At 38.6% G+C, this 20,275-nt stretch overlaps 1 protein-coding gene across 10 annotated transcripts in view; it reads left to right on the top strand.

Annotated features, from left to right (window-relative positions):
* Nucleotides 1-20,275, top strand: part of LOC105471353 (leucine rich repeats and guanylate kinase domain containing) — a 138,762-nt gene that overhangs the window by 35,963 nt on the left and 82,524 nt on the right. For all 10 annotated transcript variants that reach the window (XR_011621963.1, XR_981088.2, XR_003015792.2 and 7 more), the window contains 3 exons: nt 2,577-2,701; nt 7,931-8,074; nt 19,395-19,475. Coding sequence is in view for 6 of the 10 variants with exons in the window: in XM_011723804.3 (XP_011722106.2) it covers nt 2,577-2,701; nt 7,931-8,074; nt 19,395-19,475 (350 nt within the window). In the remaining 4 variants the exon portion in view is untranslated. The remainder of the gene's footprint in view (nt 1-2,576; nt 2,702-7,930; nt 8,075-19,394; nt 19,476-20,275) is intronic.

The following is a 20,275-nucleotide window of genomic DNA, read 5'->3' as shown; positions in this document are numbered from 1 at the left end:
AACAGAGCTGTACTTCAATCCAAGGATTGAAACTGAAACCATTGAGGAAAACCCAAGAATTTCTGGTACATTTTACATTTTTGTCTAGTTTCCTTATTTACCTCTTTCTCTGGCCTAAGTATTTTCAGGCTTAATCCTAACCTCGAATTTTTCATTTCTGTGCTATTGGCCAAGAGATAGAGGACGTGCTTCCTTGGCCTCATGTAATGTAATTTGGTAATGATATCAATGCCTTTTAATTGTGAGATGATTTATGGTTTGCTGCTCATTCACACCCATTTTCTAATTTTTTTCCCATGGCCTAACTTTTGGCCTTAATGGCCACCTGATACTATCCCCACTTTAAATGAAAAATCTACTAAGTAGTAGAGTTGGGATAATTACAAATAATTATGGAGGCATAATGTTTTTGTAATATTTATGACTTCTTCCTTCTTTTTTTAAAAAATTCTTTGTTTCTCTGATTAATGGAAGGAGATAGCTGGAGATTAGAAGATGACCAGGAGAGGCTTTGAGGAAGAAATGGTTTGTCTAGAATATATACTAAGAAATGGAATGGCTGTGACATATTTACAGTTATGATAGACATTGCAAAATTGCCTCTAAAGTGGCTATATCATAATGAACTCTCTCAGTAGTATAAAAGTATATGTTACTCAAAACCTTTTACTTTAAAATGTTTGCCAAGCTGATGGGTAAGGAATGGCAGCTTATCTTAATTTGCATTCTCGTGACTACAGGTGAGACAGAATGTCTTTTCATATGTTTATTAGCCACTTGGATTCACTCTTTTGGAAATTGCCTGGGCATATTCGTTGTCCATTTTTTATTGGGTTGTTTCTTTTCTATTGATTTATTGTCATTTTTAATGTATTCTAGGTAGAATCTTTTGTCTGCTAATATATGTTGTGAACATGTTCTCGTAGCCTATCATTTTCACTTATTTATGTATTTAAAAAGTAATAGAAGATAAATAGTAAGAGAATGAGTGTTATATGTCAAAAAGAAATACTTAAGATATTGATTTAATGTGAATGTTTAAAAAAAAAAGAAAAAAGTGGGATTTGGAGTTGTCTTGACGAATGGATGTGGTTTAGAAAGAAGTAGGAAAAAGTTCTTGGTACATTCCAGAACTATTGAGAAATTGACCTGGCAGGAATAGGGTATTCTCATTGGATGATAATGTAGATGGAACTGGATAAACAGGTTTTGCTTATAGTAAAGGGCCTTAGATAGAAGAGTGAGGAATTTGGAATTCGATGAGAATTTTTAAATTGAAACATGATATTCAATCAATATTTTAAAAAATTAATCAGCCTACAGTGTATAGAGTGACTTTAGGGCAGAAAGTAATGGATATTCATGTAACTGTTGATATTAACGGTGAGTTAAGTTGGCAGACGAGTGAACAAAAAGGAAAGAAATCATTAAAGAGATATTTTAAGGCAAAAACATGGCAGGTCTTGGTGATTGGATGCCTCGCAGATTATGAGTGGCTGAGAAATGGAGATGTCATGAGTTACTTGAGAGGAAAAACTGAGCTTTGATGGGGAAATGACATTAAATCCTGGAAACTGGTCAAAGAGTTTGAGAACAGAGAGAGCTGAACAGAATTAATGACTTTGAGATTGTAGTGTTAGGTGACTACAAGATGGAACACAGAAGATAAGCTAAAATTTTCACAATAAATGGAACTTAACAGATGAAGAAAGTAAGGCAGAGTTTAAGCCTCATTGATTTTACAAGGAGAATGGAGGTCAATGTAGACAGAAAGAAAGGGCTGTTCCTTTCTATAACAGGGTATTGGTCTTTGGACCACCCATTTGCTACAGATGACATCTCCCAGGCTCTTAGCCCAGTTATGAGGATAATAATGATTGGTGCATGTTGCCCCTGCAGGGCGATCTGGTAGTCAGAAGTTCTGCCTGTGGGAACACACATGAGTTTCTCATGGGGACTTAATTGATCAAGGGAAAGCACAGTGCCAACGAGGCAGCTATGAGCCACGGTGATTTTTCTTTCCATACCGATTAAATGAGTCAAATACAACCCAGCACACTCAAAAGCTATGCCTTTTTAATTTTGAGATGGAGTCTCGCTCTGTCGCCCAGGCTGGAGTGCAATGGCACGATCTCGGCTCACTGCAAACTTCGCCTCCCAGGTTCACACCAGTCTCCTGCCTCGTCCTCCCGAGTAGCTGGGACTACAGGCATCCACCACCACGCCCAGCTAAATTTTGTATTTTTAGTAGAGATGGGGTTTCACCATGTTAGCCAGGATGGTCTCGATCTGCTGACCTCGTGATTTGCCCACCTTGGCCTCCCAAAGTGCTGGGATTACAGGCATGAGCCACCACACCCGGCTGCTATGCCTTTTAAAAATAAAAATTGTATAAAATATGACATGTTCTGTATGGAAAAATGTACTTCAGGATTAATAATCATCCTATATTGGGCATATAATCATTCTTTATTTAAGCTGCGGGCTGCTTTGTCTACTGATGATTTAACACTGATTCTTTTTTTCTTCCAAATGCTTTTAATAACATTTTCCTTAAACGTAGTCATGGTATATAGGCAATGAGATAGAAGAAATCAGTGGACTAGAGAAGTGCAACAATCTAATTCACCTTAGTTTGGCCAACAACAAGATCATGACAATTAATGGCTTAAACAAGTTACCAATCAAAATACTTAGTCTGGTGAGTCTAACAAAATGTCCTTCTTTATAGAAGTAGTAGTTCATATTTTTAGTAACTGCATGAATTATGACTACTTAGGATTCAAATATATAAAGAGCAAATTCCTTCATGAAATGTTATTGTCTTCAGTTTTGTTTACTCCTTTCTTTACCATTTGCATGTGTGTGTGCGTGTGTGGTTGTGAGAGAGAGAAAGAGAGACAGAAAGCAATATTTCATGCTAAAGTAAAATGATTTGCTAATTTGTTATCCAAATTCAATATTTTAAATGATTGACTTTTTTATACTAGGGAAGAAAGGTATACTTTTAGCATGTATTTACAAATATTTTTTATAGTATCTTATTGGTGAAAATAACATTTAAGGATACTTAAGCATAGTATTTATTGCTGTTAACACTTTAACTGCTTTCAAATGAACCACAAGATGTTTTCTGGGCACAGAATTTTGACAGTCCTTTTATTTTAACATGTGTGTGTTAGTCTTCCACTCTAGAAAATAAAAAAGAGTGCTAAGAATAAATGAACAATTCCAATCAGAAAGTTTAAATGGGGTTATTTTTTCCCACAGAGGGCATTCTTTTGAAGCTGTGTGACCTGCTGTGTGACTATGACTCAATTTTCAGAAATTCAGCAGGATTCTAATAGTCCCAAAGATATGCACAATATTTTTGAAATAACAGTATAGCTCCCTAACTTGGGGGTCTACAGTATTGTCTGTAAAATATCCAGGATTCTTTCTTCTCCTTCCTCCTACCTCTTACCCCCTTGGGTGGCTTTGTTGTTCTTCATTACATCTATCATGGGGTGGGCAGGTGGGATTTCAAGCCATGAGGCTTGTAGCTTGTAAATTTCTTACGAGAACTATCCCACAGAGGGTTGTTGAAACTGTTGCTTGAAATGACATCTTGGGGCCGGGCGCGGTGGCTCAAGCCTGTAATCCCAGCACTTTGGGAGGCCGAGGCGGGTGGATCACAAGGTCAGGAGATCGAGACCACAGTGAAACCCCGTCTCTACTAAAAATACAAAAAATTAGCCGGGCGCGGTGGTGGGCGCCTGTAGTCCCAGCTACTCAGGAGGCTGAGGCAGGAGAATGGCGTGAACCCAGGAGGCGGAGCTTGCAGTGAGCCGAGATCGCAGTCACTGCACTCCAGCCTGGGCAACAGCGTGAGACTCCGTCTCAAAAAAAAAAAAAAAAAAAAAAAAAAAGAAATGACATCTTGGGCCATGCACTACAATTCATGCCTGTAATCTCAAAACTTTGGGAGGCTGAGGTGGGAGGATCACTTGAGTCCGGGAGTTTGAGACCAGCCTGGATAACATAGCCAGACCCTGTCTCTACAAAAAATAAAAAATTCGCTGGGCATGGTGGCGCAAGTCTGTAGTTCCAGCTACTTAGGAGGCTGAGGTGGGAGAATCACTTGAGCCCAGGAGGTCAAGGCTGCAGTGAGTCATGATCATGTCGCTGTACTGCAGCCTGGGCAACAGAGTGAGACCCTGCCTCAGAAAACAAAACAAAACAAAAAAAAGAAATGACATCTTGGATTATCTGCTGATTTTTGACATATGCAATACACTATTTCTGTCTTATTTAACCATAGATCACTGAAGATTGGCTATGTGTTAATTTTTTTTTCCTTTAGCTTAGAGCTCGAAGTGCTTTCTTAAAACTCTTCCAGGCTGGGCGTGGTGGCTTATGCCTGTAATCCTAGCACTTTGGGAGGCCAAGGCAGGTGGATCACGAGGTTAGGAGTTCAAGACCAGCCTGGCCAAGATGGTGAAACTCCATCTCTACTAAAAATACAAAAATTAGCTAGGCGCGGTGGCGGGTGCCTATCATCCCAGCTACTCGGTAGGCTGAGGCAGGAGAATTGCTTAAACTCAGGAGGCAGAGGTTGCAATGAGTCGAGATTGTGCCACTGTACTCCAGTCTGGGTGACAGAGAGAGCCTCTGTCTCAAAAACAAAACAAAACAAAACAAACAACAACAAAAACCACAAACCAAACCTCTTCCATTCCTGCAGTGAGTTAGGTCAGGATAAAGTACTGGCATCCCAGTACTGAGGATGAACCTGAGGGTTTAATAATTTTCCTGATCTTTCATGTTTTCTGCCCATGAAGGCATGGAAGCCAAACATAAATGAAAACGAATTTGATAAATTAGATTGAAAATGTTCAAGTTAGAAAAGAAAGTCACATTTTGAAATTATGACAGTCTGAAGGATTTTTTAGCAGCATGTATGCTTCATTTTGTGGTCTGTTGGAATCTTGTTCTTTTCTTTACGTATCTTCTCTGTATTGATGTTCCCATTCATTTAAAGTGGAGCATGGTAAATAGAAAAAGATATAGGGGTGTGCTTAAGGAAATGAGAATGAACTCATTATTAAGAATAATAATATGTAGCATTTTCATCCTAAGAGTGTGTTTCAATTACAAAAGAAATAATCCATGTTGACAGTTCTGTCTCAGGTAGCTTTTAGAAAAAGGATAGAATACTTCTATTTTCTTAGATTTGGTGGATTGTTCCCTATCTCTGCCCTCATCACCCAAGATCAACTAGAATGCATGGAATATACTATCATTCATTTTTCTTAATTTTTTGAGAATAGAAAGGTTTTCTTTTCCAAAGTTTAATAAAATCTGTAAAATTTGTTTCAATAGTTTTTAATGCTTTTATTTTTAATTCATGGAATCAGGAAACCAGCAGCTTTAGTTACTATTGAAAATAATTTACAATTTAGAGAAAGAAGAACAACTCACCATACAAATCAACTGTTAATTCTCGAATATGAACTTTTGTGATTAATATAAGTGGAAAATGTGGTTCACTAATGGGCTATTCTGTCACCCAGCTTCTTAGCAAGTAATAACAATGCATTCCAAATTCATTTTGTCACAGTAAACACTGCTTGTTTTTTCCTTCCAAAATTGGTTGGTTAAGAATGTTTCTAATTTCATTCATTCAAGAAAATGGCTTTATTCTAAAAGTCTTTTCCCAAATAATCATTATGAAACAAGCAGAAAGAAGTTTTTGTGCAGAAGCTGGATGTCCACTTTTAGGAGAGATGCATTGGTTTTTCAGCATTGGATAAAGAGTTTAACTAGAAAACTTTCAATTCAGAAATTCTGTGATTCTAAATTTTTTTCAGTTCTGGTTTCTTTTATGACTATAGGCTATCTAATTAAACTTTTCTATGCTCACTCTTCTCATGTCATCTACCACTTTGAAAGCCATTAGAGATACTGTGGGAAGAATTACAGTCTATCTACCACACCTAAAGGACTTCAAAGTTCTCTGGGAAGAAGTGTATTAAGAATTACAGTCTATCTACCACATCTAAAGCATTTCAGAGTTCTTTAGGAAGAAATATATTGTATATAAATTTGATATGTGGGGATATTTTGAATAGGCTATTGGGGTCTTACTGCAGTATGTTAAATTAATATGGATATGATGTTAAGTTTGGTGTAGTTTTTTTCTTTCCCTTTTCTATTATACTTTATATAACTTTTGAACTCTGGACAGAAGGAAATTTGACTGTACTTTGGCAAATGGATTATGGGTATTTTTTTCTATTTATTATGATATTTTTCAAATAAAAATAAAAAGAATACTATGATAAACCCTTGTGTGCTATCACTTAGCTTTGTAGATTATCAACATTCTATTGACATGGTTTTAAAGCCATAGAATTAAACTAATGAACACAAATCTTGCTCATTATTGAAATGAAATTTTTTTAAGAAAAATAGGATGAAAATGAGCTCTTGCTATCAAATGTACCAGGGAAAATACAGAGGGAAGAGAATTATTGTTATTGTCATTTGTTGTTATGGGTATATGGAGAATGGGGAAGAAGACAACATTTCAGTCTTAAATCTTTGTTTTATTCTCATTGGTGAGGAAGATGCTTTTGTGTGAATTATTGAAAAACTTGGTTTGGTTATCTACTGTTGCATTACAAGCTACCACAGTTTTAGTGACTTGGAAAAATAACCATTGTATTAACTAACAATTCTGCAATCTGAGCCAGGCTCAGCTGGGAGGTTCTTCCACTGGGCTTGCTGCATTACCTGGCATATTGGTTGGGGGCTTGGCTCAGTTGAGAGGCTGGGATGGCTAGGTTTTTCTATTTAGTGTCAGGATGTCTCCCCATGTGACATTTCCTTTTCCATATAACCTCTCCACAAGTTCTCTCCAACAGAGTAACTGCAGTTCTTATGTGGTAGCTCAGTACTTCTGACACACAAAAGCAGAAGCTGCCAGGCCTTCTTAAGTCTTAGGCTTGGAACTGGCATACTTCTACCATATTCTTTGGTGAAGCTAAGTCATAGGTCCAGCCTAGTTTAAGAGGAGGGGACCGCGGCCAGGTGCAGCGGCTCACACCTGTAATCCCAGCACTTTGGGAGGCCAAGGTGGGTGGATCACTTGAGGTCAGGAGTTTAAGACAAGCCTGGCCAACATGGTGAAACCCCATCTCTACCAAAAATACAAAAATAAGCCAGGCATGGTGGTGCGCACCTGTAGTCCCAGCTAGTCGGGAGGCTGAGGCAGGAGAATCACTTGAACCCTGGAGGCAGAGGTTGCAGTGAGCCGAGATCGTGCCACTGTACTCCAGCCTGGGCTACAAAGCCAGGCTCTTTCTCAAAAAAAAAAAAAAAAAAAAAAAAAAAAAAAGAATGGAGGGAACTGCACAAGGGCAGGAATAACTGGGGGCATGACTCATTGGAGAACACTAAGATAACAGACTACTAGCACCCTCACCACATGAGTGATTATATTTAGGGTGTTGCTGAAAACAAAATGTATGTGGGGATTATAATAGTCAAGTGAGTCAAGTGGCTTCTTATGATGATGATGAAATAATTACATTACATTTATATTTCTAATGATATATCTGGAGTTATGCTGTCATTACATTTTAGGTGTGCAGTGTTAAAAGCTTAAATTACCTGCCTTTTTCTTTCTTACTGATTTGAATACTCATCTTGCTTTAACCTTAATGAAAATATTATATTCTGAGTTTTCCAGCTGAAACACTGGAACTTCTTTCTGGGATATGTGTATGTGTTTAGAGTGGTGAATGATGGAAATGGGATGGAGGGAAGGACAAGAATGCCTTACTGATTTTTTTAGAGAGATTTGGGTCAGTATCCAAAATGAAAACTTGCCATTACAACTTTTCCTTGAGAGGTCTTTGAGACATTAAATGTATTTTGTCTATTTTAGAGCAATAACCAGATTGAGACAATCACAGGTTTGGAGGATCTAAAAGCCCTACAGAATCTGGATCTGTCCCACAATCAGATAAGCAGCCTCCAAGGCTTAGAGAATCATGACCTCCTGGAAGTGATCGACCTGGAGGATAATAAGGTAGTGTTTTACTTCACATGTCTTGGTTTCAGTGTCGACATAAGAGGACATATTAGAGAAGCACAAACACTTCATTTTTGGTTTCTCAAGGGTGGACACATTAAATGCCAGCTTAGAAATATTGTTCCAGCAAAATTCCTAGAGTAGCTGCAGAAGGATTGTTTTTAAAAGGTATTTAAAATCTTAATTATTGAAAATGTGATGATTCCTAATTATATTATTTTTAAGGTTTAAACTGCAATCACGTGTGGATGATTTTCTGAAGTATACGTGTTCATACAAAATTTTGTGTAGAAATGTGGCAGTAGGAATGTCTGAAATATCAGAGTAAGGAGGTTGGAGATATAAGAATAGCCATAGGCTGGTGTTGCTCCATGTCTGCCATTTAAAGAAAAGTCTAGGGCCTTGGTAAGGGAAGTGTTGGGAAGATGTTGGTCAAAGGATACAACATTTCGGTTACATAAGGAGTTTGTCCCAGGGATCTATTGTATAACATGGCAATTATAGTTAATAAAAATATATTGTATTTTTCCATGCTGAGAGAGTAGATTTTAAACATTTTTACCACAAAAATGATTACTTTGCGAGGTAACACATATGTTAAAAAGCTAGATTTAGCCATCCCACAATGTAACAGGATGATGCAATGAATTTCAAGTCATCGTATTATACACAGTAAGTACCTATAATTTTATCTGTCAATTAAAAAAAATTAAAACGTTTAAAAATGCAAATACCTTAGGAAAGGCTTAAACCCTTAAAAATAAAGAGAAGAGGCACAGGAAGCGAGTTCTTATATACCAATCTACGTGATGGGTTGGGGACTGGGTTTATTCAAATTTTAATGTCTGGCTTAATAATGCACACTTCACTTCAAAAATCACAGAAACGGGCTTTCACTCTTATATTTTATTTTTAATAAAGCATTTGTGCTCCTAATCATGGTATATTAAGTTGGTAACTTTACCTGACTTCTTATGCTGTAAGGTCTACAAAGTTATTTTATTTATATTGAATACTTCATCATATTTTTGGGAGAACACTTTCATAAGGAGGTTGAATGTTTATTTCTTCTTGAAAATGAAAAGTTGGGCTGAGCCTGAAAGGGACAGTTGGTGTGAGCTCAAGTGAGCTGGCCTCTAGTGGGGATCTTGCTGTGTTCTGCTGTGGTGGTGCTTGTCAGTTTTGCGCGATGAGCCTTGTTTTCCAACAAACTTCCCTCATCTGTTTGGTTGCTAAGAATCAAGAAAAGTCATTTATTCGTCCTGGGAACAGATGAGTTTTGAATCACAGACAAAACTGTTCCTCCTCATTCTCCTTGACTTGTGTGTGTGTGGTGTGTGTGTGTGTGTGTGTGTGTGTGTGTGTGTGTATCTTTTTTTTTTTTTGAGACGGAGTCTCTCCCTGTCGCCCAGGCTGGAGTGCAATGGCATTATCTTGGCTCACTGCAAGCTCCACCTCTCGGGTTCACGCCATTCTCCCGCCTCAGCCTCCCGAGCAGCTTGGGACTACAGGCGCCTGCCACCACGCCCAGCTAATTTTTTTGTATTTTTAGTAGAGACGGGGTTTCACTGCGCTAGCCAGGATGGTCTCTATCTCCTGACCTCGTGATCCACCTGCCTCGGCCTCCCAAAGTGCTGGGATTACAGGCGTGAGTCCTTGACTTGTATGTTTAGTTGTTTTGGCAACTTCTCCAGTTAATTCTAATGGACAATCTTTGTTCACTGTACCACGTGTCTTAGGAAGTCCGCACAATCTCCGTCTCGTGTGGTTTTAGTGTCCTTTTCATGCATTTGCCATTGAAGGCTGATTTTTATAAAATTTCTTACTTAAAATGGTTCTCACATATATACAGGGGCTGTTGAAAAGGTGGAAAGCACTCATTAAATCTCAACTCAATGCATCTAAGGATTTAGGAAAAGGAGTAACAGTAATGATAATAGTAACAATTCCGATCATAAAATAATCTAGAGATATTTGTTGAGGATCTTTATGCACCAGGCACTTTCCTAAGCACTTTATCTCATTTAATCCTCATTATAACCCATTATTCATTTTACAAATGAAGAAACAGGGGCAGAAAGAGGTTAAGTAACTTGCCCAAAGTCATATATCCAGCAAATAGCAGAGCCAGTCTGCAAACAGAGAATGGTTTGCCTCCGGTTTCAATGTTCTTAACCTCTGCAGGGTGATATAGTACATAAAATGCTAATGGGCCTCCCTTCTGAAAGGGTCTGTTGTAATGCCCCACTACAGTGCTCTCTCAGCGAAACGTCACGTGAGCCACAGATGTGAGCCACAGATGTAATCTAAAATTCTCCAGTAGCCACAGTAAAAAGGTGCAAAGAAACAGGTGAAATTAACTTTAATAATGCATTTTACTTAACCCAGTAGATCCAAAATGTTTTCATTTCAACATGTAATCTACGTACAGACTTATTGATGAGATATTTAACTTTCTATTGTTTCATACTAAATTTCTGACATCCGTTGTGTATTTTACACTTAAAGTATGTCTCAGTTCATCCTGGCCTTATTTTAAGTGCTGGGCAGCTGCATGTGGCTAGTAATTATCATATGGGACAGTGCAGATCTAGAAACACCTCACAAATAGTATGTCGTTCTCCTCCATTTCAAGAGACTTTTCAAATTGTATTTGACAAACTTTAAAGAAAAAAGAGGAGTATCATCATGTGAAGAAAGGAGTTTATAATTTTCAAATGTTAAAGAGGATCCATTAAAAAAAAATGGCCACGTGTCCCAAAGGGGGATCCTTTGGCACCCATGAGGTCTGTAACAATCACCTTATTCCCCAGCTCCCCCCTGGGCAGGTTGAGGAGCAACCAGAAGTACTTTGAAATATTCTTTGAGGCTTCAGGAGAGTTCCTCAGAGAACTCTCCAGGACTACTGAGAATACTGTGTATCAGGGGTGGAAAATTTATCATTAGGCAGAAACATAACCTAGCTTCTGCTTCTCATATGATTAATCTGACATTAAGAATATTGTTTTATGGTAGCACTGCATCAGTATTATGTACTTGGTTTTAGCAGTTGAGACATTGTAGCACCCACATGTGATCATTTGAACATCTTTTTAAGGCCACTTGAGAATGTTTACCATCAGCTGGGGATTTGGGGACCTTAGTTACCCTCTACTCTGTAGTCTTGTTAGATTTTACATCATTTCCAGCATTTAAAACATATCCCAAGCTGTTAGCTCTATTATAACCTCAGTCCTTTCTTCTAGAAGCAAGATATCAGTTTGGGAGTGACTTAGAAAAACGCTGTCTTACTTCTCTAAATCTCAGTGTCATTATTTCACACTGTCGGTTCCCAATTACTTTTCTGAATTTTTGTGAGGATTTCGCAAGGTAATACTCATAAAGCAATGGAAGCATGGAGACAACTTGAATCCTAAGTAATAAAAGTGCTCCTCCCAGAGCTTCCTGTCTCTTCATTCTTTGCAGTGCTCTGGCTTTCCTTCTAAATCATTCTCCTTAAATGCTGACGGGGACAATGGCAGCTGAAGGCCATTATTCCACTCTATTTTTGTGATGCTTTGTATAGGCAGAACATTCTTTGACGAGGACCCCTTGCTTCTTGTTGTTCAAAGACAGATGCCATTTAATGTCCCTGGCAAGCAATGTGCATTACCCCCCTCTTCATTGAACCTTGGCTCACACTTCTCTTCACATATGTGAGCAAAAGGAACTTTGGGGGCATTAAACCCAATCAGACTTCTAAGTGAACTTTATTTCTCTCTGGATTTAGGTTTGTTAGGTTAGGCCTATAATGAGAAGGGTTGGACTAGGTGAGTCCTTGGGGCCTGCAGGGGCTGAAAACATTCATGCAGAGGCATACCATTGATGCTGGTGTGATCAGATCTCCTGCTAAAGTCAATCTCCATTCCACCTGGCCAACATACTCCTGCCCTGGGATGCAAATAGGAGGGAGGCCCCCTTGGAGGTCTTTGGCCTCCTTACACCCAAAGGTGATGCCCAAGGCAGGAAATCCTGATCTGCTCAGCAACTGCTCTCTGGATAGTCTTGGCTCTCTGCAGAGAGTGCTAATGGGTGCACACTTTGAGTCCAGGTTTTGATGCTGCTTCATTACTTTTAGAAACAATTTTTGAACTCTCAGATCAAGGTGAATGTGACTTTCTCCTTTGCCCCGACCCCTTTCTTAATGCTTATATCCCAGTGATGGACTTGGCCTGCTTCCTGGTGCCCTGGCTCCATGATGATGGGGTCAGCAGGGATAGTTGCCCTTTGCCTGCTTTAGCACTGGCTCACTGAGTAGAGTGCCGGCCATTGACCAGGAGACCACATGTTCCTCGCCATCTGACTTGGTTAGGCCGGCTACGTAGGACTGGCTGTCAGTGGCCAGTTTATGTGACTGGGGATGGAGACCAGCACTCTCAGGGGCAGCTGGCGGGGTGAGTGCTTCCTTGCAGAAGGACTGGGAATGTTAAGTCAGCCATTTTCTTCTGATCCTCATGCAGATCCAGCGTATTTCCACCTCTGGAGCTTCATAACATCTGGTGTCTCTGCTGGAAGCTTTTCCCCTCATCTTCAAAAAAATTCACTTCATTTCATTTAAGCCTCTGGCAAACTCTCACAAAAAATGGCCTCTGACCCCCCTCTGGCCTCTCCAGCACCCCCTCCCTGTTTTCTTTATCCCTTTACACTTTTTAATTTATCATTAGTACTTACTATTACCTGAGATTGTGTCATATTGCATATTCTAGTTTCACATCTGTTAGAGTTCACTGGCTTTCCAACTAGAATGTTAGCTTCAAGAGCTCAGGGACTTTATCTTCTTCACTTTGAGCAATGCCTGGCTCAGAGATGGCACTGAAGAATATTTGTTGTCTTGGCTCCAGGCATGGTGACTCACATCTGTAATCCTGGAGCTTTGGGAGGTCAAGGTAGGCTGATCACTTGAGTCCAGGAGTTTGAGACGAGCCTGGGCAACACAGCAAGACTCCCATCTCTTCCCCCACCGCAAAAAAATAAAATAATAAATAACTGGGCATGGTGACATGTACCTGTAGTCCCAGCTACTTGTGAGGTTAGGCAGGAGGATGGCCTGAGTCTAGGAGTTTGAGGCTGCAGTAAGCTATTATGACACCACTGCACCTCAGCCTAGGCAACATCACGAGACCCTATCTCTTAAAAAAAAAACAAAGAATATTTGTTGACTGAATGCAGGACCCTCAGGAACTCTCAGGAATACCCAGATTTGCGTCCCTTCTATCAAGTGCTTGGGTGATGTTTGAGATGCATGGGATGAGATTCTGGAATGATTGTGTATAAGAAGTGAGGCTCGAGTGTTTTCCTACAGGGCAGAGAAGGGAGATGGTGACTGGAGATCAGAGGAGTGGTTTGAGCTGAGTGGATGAGGGCCTTCAATCAGGTAGCAGTAGTGAGGAAGGGGAAGGAAGGCTGGGGTCTAGAGGTGTTTCTGAGGAAGAATAACTAGGGCAGATTGGAGGTGGTGGATGAGGAAGAAAATGTTTCTGAGTACGACTCCTGGGTTTGCAACTTAGGTGACTCAGGTGACTGGGTGACAGTGCTGCCATCCAGCCTCCTTACTGTCATCCAGAACCCCTGGTGCATGGTTCTTTATCTTGTCCTAAACCTTAGAGGCAGAGTGTCTCATTCCAACAGCAGGGTGGGGGGCATGCTGTGCCAGCTGTCTGACAGAAGGCAAGCCCTGTCCGTGGAGCCACTTCTCTTGGAAGCTAATCCTTACTAAGTATAGCAGGTGGAATTGTGTGCCCCTCTCCTCCAGAAAGCCTACCCCAGGAAACTGTGAATGTCCCCTCATGTGGAAAAGGGATCTTTGAAGATGTAATCAAGTTTGGGATCTAAAGAGAAGAACATCCTGGATGTAGGGTGGCCCTAAACCCAATGTCCTGATAAGAGGCTGAAGGGAAGAAGACACACACACACAGAGAAGGCCATGAGATGACCCAGGCGAAGATGGGGCAGAGATTAGAGTTATGTTGCTGCAAGCCAAGCAAGGTCTGGAGTTACTGGAAGCTGGAGAAGGCAGGGAAGGGTTCTCTAGAACCTTCTGAGAGAGCGCGGGACTGCTGACACCTTGATTTCAGACTGCTGGTCTCCAGAACTGTGGAAGGAAGAAATTTCTGTTGTTTTAGGCCTCCAGGTTTGTGGTAGTTTGTTATGTAAACCCTAGAAAACTTATATATCAAGTAAAATTCTATGTCTGGGGACTAGAGTATGAGGTCTGAAAGTTATTCTTTGCTACGGTCTTTTGTAATTTCTGCTTTTTATGTTTTATTGAAGAAATTTTTCTATACCCCAGGTTTTAAATATTCTCATATATTTTCTTGTAATTTCAAGTTTTATTTTTTCATATTTAGTCTTTAATCCAATTGGGATTTACTTTTGTGGGTAGTGTGAGGTGGGCATCTAATTCCAAGGTAGGAAATAAATTGTCCCAACATTTCAGAATTCTGATTAATACTGTAAAACATTCTATTGAATGGATATGTCAGGATTTATTGAGTCATTTACTTATTGAAATTTATGTTTAAAATTTGTTGTAGCGTATATTCTTATATATAAACCTTTAAGTATATTTTAAATGATTTACTTAGGATAGATTCTTGGAAATACTATTACTGGATATAGGCATTTTTAAGACTCTTACTATATTTCATACAGGTTCATACTAATTAATATCCTACCAGTTAGAATACTATATTATAAGTGTATCTTACTACACCTTTGTGAGCAAATATCTTTTAAAAATTATGTCACTCTGGTAGAGAAAAACAGTATTTTGCATTATTTTATATAAAAATTTTTGATTACCCATGAGGTTAAACATTTTTTTGACCTGTTTGTTAGACACTTAGTTTTCTTTTTAGAAATTGTCTATTCATGCCGTTGACTATCATTTATATTATTATCATTCTACTTTTCATTGTACTCATTGTACTTTTGCTACACATTTGAAAGTAATTTCTGTAGTCCATCAATATTTTTCTTTGTGTCTTCCTTTATTATTTTAAAAATGTTTATGATGTCTTTCTCTGTTCTGAAATCTGTTAGGTGTTCACCTAAACTTTTTCCCCCTGGTTTCTTTTATTACCTTTCAACTCTTAATCCATAATTTATTTTATGGTATAATTGAAACAAACATTTTAATTTATAGGAGGAATAAGATCTAGTATTCGATAGCACAATGGGGTGACTATAGTTAATCATATTTTACTGTATATTTCAAAATAACTAAAAGAATAGAATTGTCACATTTCTAACACAAAGAAATAATAAATGCTTGAGGTGATAGATACCCCAGTTACCCTGATTTGATCATTACACATTGTATGCTTGTATCAAAATATCACATTTACCCCATAAATATGTACAACTCTTATGTATCCACAATAACTAAAAATGTAAAAAATCAATTTACTTTTTTCAATATCTAATAGTAATATAATAACAGCTATCATTTATTGAGGACTCATTATATCCCCAGCCTTACGCTAACCAATTCACATTAATTAACTCATTTAACAAATAGTTTTATTGAATAAGACTAATTTTCTCACTGATACAGAGATAAATATTTTCTGAAGTATTTATTCTGTTCCATTGCTCTGTCTGTTGATTCTTATTCCAGTAATGCACTTACCAACGTCATCAACTAGTTGATAGATCCCCACAGTTTGAAAAATATTTTTGGTTCATCTTTTAAATATACACCATTCTTATTTCTCTTAAGATTCTACTAAGATACAGAAAACTTAAATAAAACTAGTTGTCTTTAGTTTAGTGGAGAATTCAGGCCTGCTGCAACCCAAATTCTAACCCTGGCCAAATTCAGGAAGTCAAGCAATCTTGTTTTTTCTTTTTCCCCCTTCTTAAAATTGTGAAACAAAACCAATACTGAAAAGATCTGTTTCTGGAGTATTTATTCTGTTCCATTGATCCGTCTGTTGATTCTTATTCCAGTAATGCACTTACCAACATCATCAGCTACTTGATAGGTTCCCTGCAGTTTGAAAAATATTTTTCTGCACAGATTTATGTTTAAATGTGGCAGTGAAAAAAATTTTAATGGTTGTACCCAATTGTTTTCTAAGAAGACAAATATATATGTGTGTGTGTATATATATAACATATATTTATATATGCTTATATATTTTTATATAGTCACATATATAAATATATATTCACATATAGAAATTATATATGTATATATAATTTTTTTTTAAAACAAAAGACTTTGGTAGTTCCCTTGAGATCTGGATGGTGATGCTTAGTGACTATGGCCTTGAGGGAAATGGTAAAAGAAGAAAAGAAGAGGAAGTCAACATGCTTTGGGGGTGGAGTTGTGGACTATCGTCAATAGGGGCAAAGGAGGTGAGAGAATGGGCTGGACTGGAGTCTGGGGATCAACTGTGTTAAGATGACATTCTTGGCAGCAGATGACTGAACTTCCCGTAGGAACATAACTTTTCTGGCAGTATTTCACTGGAAGCTGTTTGGGGTGCTGTTGTCTCTACTCCTGCTGTAAAAGTCTGTTATGTACACAGTCCTGGCTTTGTGGGCTTTGCAGAGAAAAGATGTGAGGGTGGAGTCCTTGGGGTAGGTTGTGCAGGAGAGGGAGGGTGCATGCAGGGCAAGCAGTATCTGTGGCACTTTGCTAATTCAGTAGACATGGGGAGGTGAAGCCAGGCCACCCCATACCTTCTCCCCTCTCACCTCACCTTACCCATGGAAGGCCAGGAAGGGAAAATGGGTCCCTTTCATTTGACTCTCAAAAAACCAACTGATCCCAGCTGACATCTTGCGGCAGTATAATTTTGTATATTCCATGACCACTGTGTTCATGGTGTTTGAAACATATCAAGATCTTTCCATGTCAATCACTGTAAATATCACTATCCTCTAAAATGAGCGTGTAGTGTTGCTACTATAGGACTGTACTATTACCCATTTAATTACATGATCGTGGTGTTCTTAGGAATTTACACTTTTTTTACTTTTATTGATAATGTTAGACTGAATGTTCTTGTATCTAATTTTTTTTACAAAAAATTAGAATATAGAATATTTCACATATAGAAATTACATATTATATATATATATTTTTAAAGAAAAGACTTTAGTGGTTCCCTTTAGATCTGGATGGTGATGCTTAGAGACTATGGCCTTGAGGGAAATCTAATGTTTACAAAAAAATTAGATACAAATGATCTCTTTAGTATAAGCCTCTTGAAGTGGGAAAGCTGGTTCATAGCTTATGAAACACATGAAATACATCAGGTTGCCCTATAGAAAGAATGCACCAGTTTCCACTCTCACCAGCAATGTATGCAAATGCACATGGCCACAACTTGTTGGTGAGATGTGATAAATGAAGGAACACATCTCTTAACATTAGTGTTAGGTCCAAAAACAAGAGCAGGCCAGTGTGGTGGCTCATGGCTGTAGTCCTAGCACTTGGGAATGGGAAGTTGAGGTGGGTGGGTTGCTTAAGCCCAGGAGTTCAAGAACAGCCTGAGCAACATGGCAAAACCCTGTCTCCAAAAAACTACAAAAATTAGCTGAGCTTGACAGTGCACACTTCTAGTCCCAGCTACTTGGGGGTGGGGGGCTGAGGTAGGAAGATTCCTTGAGCTAGGGAGGTCGAGGCTGCAGTGAGCCGTGATCATACCACTGCACTCCAGCATGGGTGACAGAGCGAGACCCAATCTCAAAAAAAAAAAAAAAAAAGAACAAGAGCAGGTGGAATGCTAGAAGAAAATTAATCCATTGTTTACAAGTTTACTTTTCCACTTCCCTGAATAATACAATAGAAAACAATTGATCCCTTTTTAAAAAAAAAAAAAAAAGATAATCCAAATGGCAGGCTGATGGACAGTTTAGTCATCTTATGGAAAAAGATGTGTATAATAGTATAATGTTGCTCTAACAAGATTAACGTGTGCAGGTTGTAGATTGCAACTCTGGTGTTCGCCTTTCATATTATATCTTTGAAAATGGCATCCTTTGAACATGGTGCATATGTTTGTCCTCTGACTTGGCTTTGGGTCTAGTTTGCATTTTAATTGTGTATTGTGGTTGGATAACTCAGGAGTTATTGGTGACCCTTCTGTTGGAGTGCTTTCCAATGCATGCAGAAATGATTTGGAGAAAAATAGAAATGAAAAAGTGATGATTAACTTTTTGCAAAAGTTTAATATCTACACTTGATATAAAATTGTAATTATGCTAATTACAAAAATTTTAATAAACCTATTTGCTTTTAATTTAGTGGAGAAGTCAGGCCTGCCACAACCCAACTGCTATTCCTGGTCAAATTAAGGAACTGTCAAGCAATCATTTTTTTTTTCTTTCTGTTCTGCTACTTTTTAAAATTGTGAAATAAAACCTATACAGAAAAGTATATAAAACATAAGTGTACAAGTTAGCTAAAGAGTTCAAGGTGAACAGTACACACCCATCAAGAAATACGTCATACGATTTTTAGTTTTTTACCTTTCCTTGAATTAATTCTCTGGTGGAAAAAGTGATAAAGCCATATATGTGCATGCAGTAAGAAGACTTTGGCCGGGCGCAGTAGCTCATGCCTGTAATCCTAGCACTTTGCGAGGCCAAGGCAGGCGGATCACAAGGTCAGGAGATTGAGACCATCTTGACCAGCATATTGAAACCCCGTCTCTACTAAAAATGCAAAAATTATCTGGCGTGGTGCTGTGTGCCTGTAATCCCAGCTACTCAGAAGGCTGAAGCAGGAGAATCGCTTGAACTAGGGAGTCGGAGGTTGCAGTGAGCCAAAATCACACCACTGTACTCCAGCCTGGCAACAGAGTGAGACTCCATCTCAAAAAAAAAAAAAAAAAAAAAAAAAAAAAAAAATCACAAATGACCAGGGTGGCAGAAGCAGAATTGGGAAAGGAAGTTGGGGGGCTGGTGGGCTAGGAACAGGGGTGGGGTGGGTAACCAGGTCATCCTTGGATGCATTTTTGTACTGTTTTTCTGACTGTGAATGCTATTTTATTTCTGCCTTAAAGTGAACGTGGGTAAGAGGAGGAAACTTACTGTTCCCTAACTAGAGAAGAAAAAAAACGTGGTTGTGTGCATGCATGTTTATAGAAGGGGTATGCACTCATTCCCTTGTTCTGTGTAGTTCTGTGGAATTCTCATTAAAAAGCTGGACAGAGCAATTTTTAAAATAAGTTGAATTGAAAGGACCCAAACTGGCTCCTATTGTGTTATGTTTTCTGTTGTGTTTGTGCATTTAGTCTGTTGATACTTTTTTTTCTTTGAACAGATCGCTGAGCTGAGAGAAATAGAATACATCAAAAATTTACCCATCCTTCGAGTTCTCAATCTTCTGAAAAATCCAATTCAGGTGAGACATTACTTATATCAGGGGAGGGAGAGAGAGAAGAAAGTGGGAGGGTGGAGGGGAACTATCTAGGAATTCTTTAAGAAGTACTTTTGGTAAAAGAATATCAGGAATGTGACTAGAATTTGTCTATCTTCCTTCTCTCTAAGGAAGGATTTAGTAGTACCTACAGTGACCGTTTTTTTTTTAAGACTTAAGATCTTCTTTCATGACTAACAAGCTGTCACATGACTGTCAGTGAAGGAAAGCCTGAAACTGAATATCATTTAGTTGCTCTGCTGGTCATTTGTGACTCATCCCTGGTGGTACTAAAGGTTACAGGAAAGAGGTAATAAGATTACAGAACAATGTTCTCTCACATTAGACAATGCAAGACATAGGTGGAGACAGAATGTGATTCCTATTTTATAACAAGGGAAAGAAAATCTAAGATTAGATACCTAATTTACCTGGATATAGCCATGAAATTGATGTATATGTAAAATAATTATAGAGCAAAATAATACATTTCCCAGGAGTTCTTCACACCTCTGGGTTTGAAGGATCGGGGACTGTGTTTCGAGTCCCTCTCTTTCTCTCCATTGATTGATGCTTTCTCCCGGCCTCCTTCCCTCCTTCCTTGTCTGCTTGTCCTTCATTCCATTCTTCTACCTGTATCCTTCACTTAGTTTCCACAGGCTCTTGACTTTGCATGTAGCTCTTAGTAACCTTCTTTTTGTGTGTATCTTGATGAAAATGTCTAGATAGGTGAAAAAAAATATAAGAAAGATTTATAAATTAAAAACTGCCCTTGGGACAGGAAC

This window comes from Macaca nemestrina, chromosome 4 (genome assembly GCF_043159975.1).
Source record: "Macaca nemestrina isolate mMacNem1 chromosome 4, mMacNem.hap1, whole genome shotgun sequence".
Classification (NCBI taxonomy): domain Eukaryota; kingdom Metazoa; phylum Chordata; class Mammalia; order Primates; family Cercopithecidae; genus Macaca; species Macaca nemestrina.
This window is presented reverse-complemented; position numbering and strand designations above follow the sequence as displayed.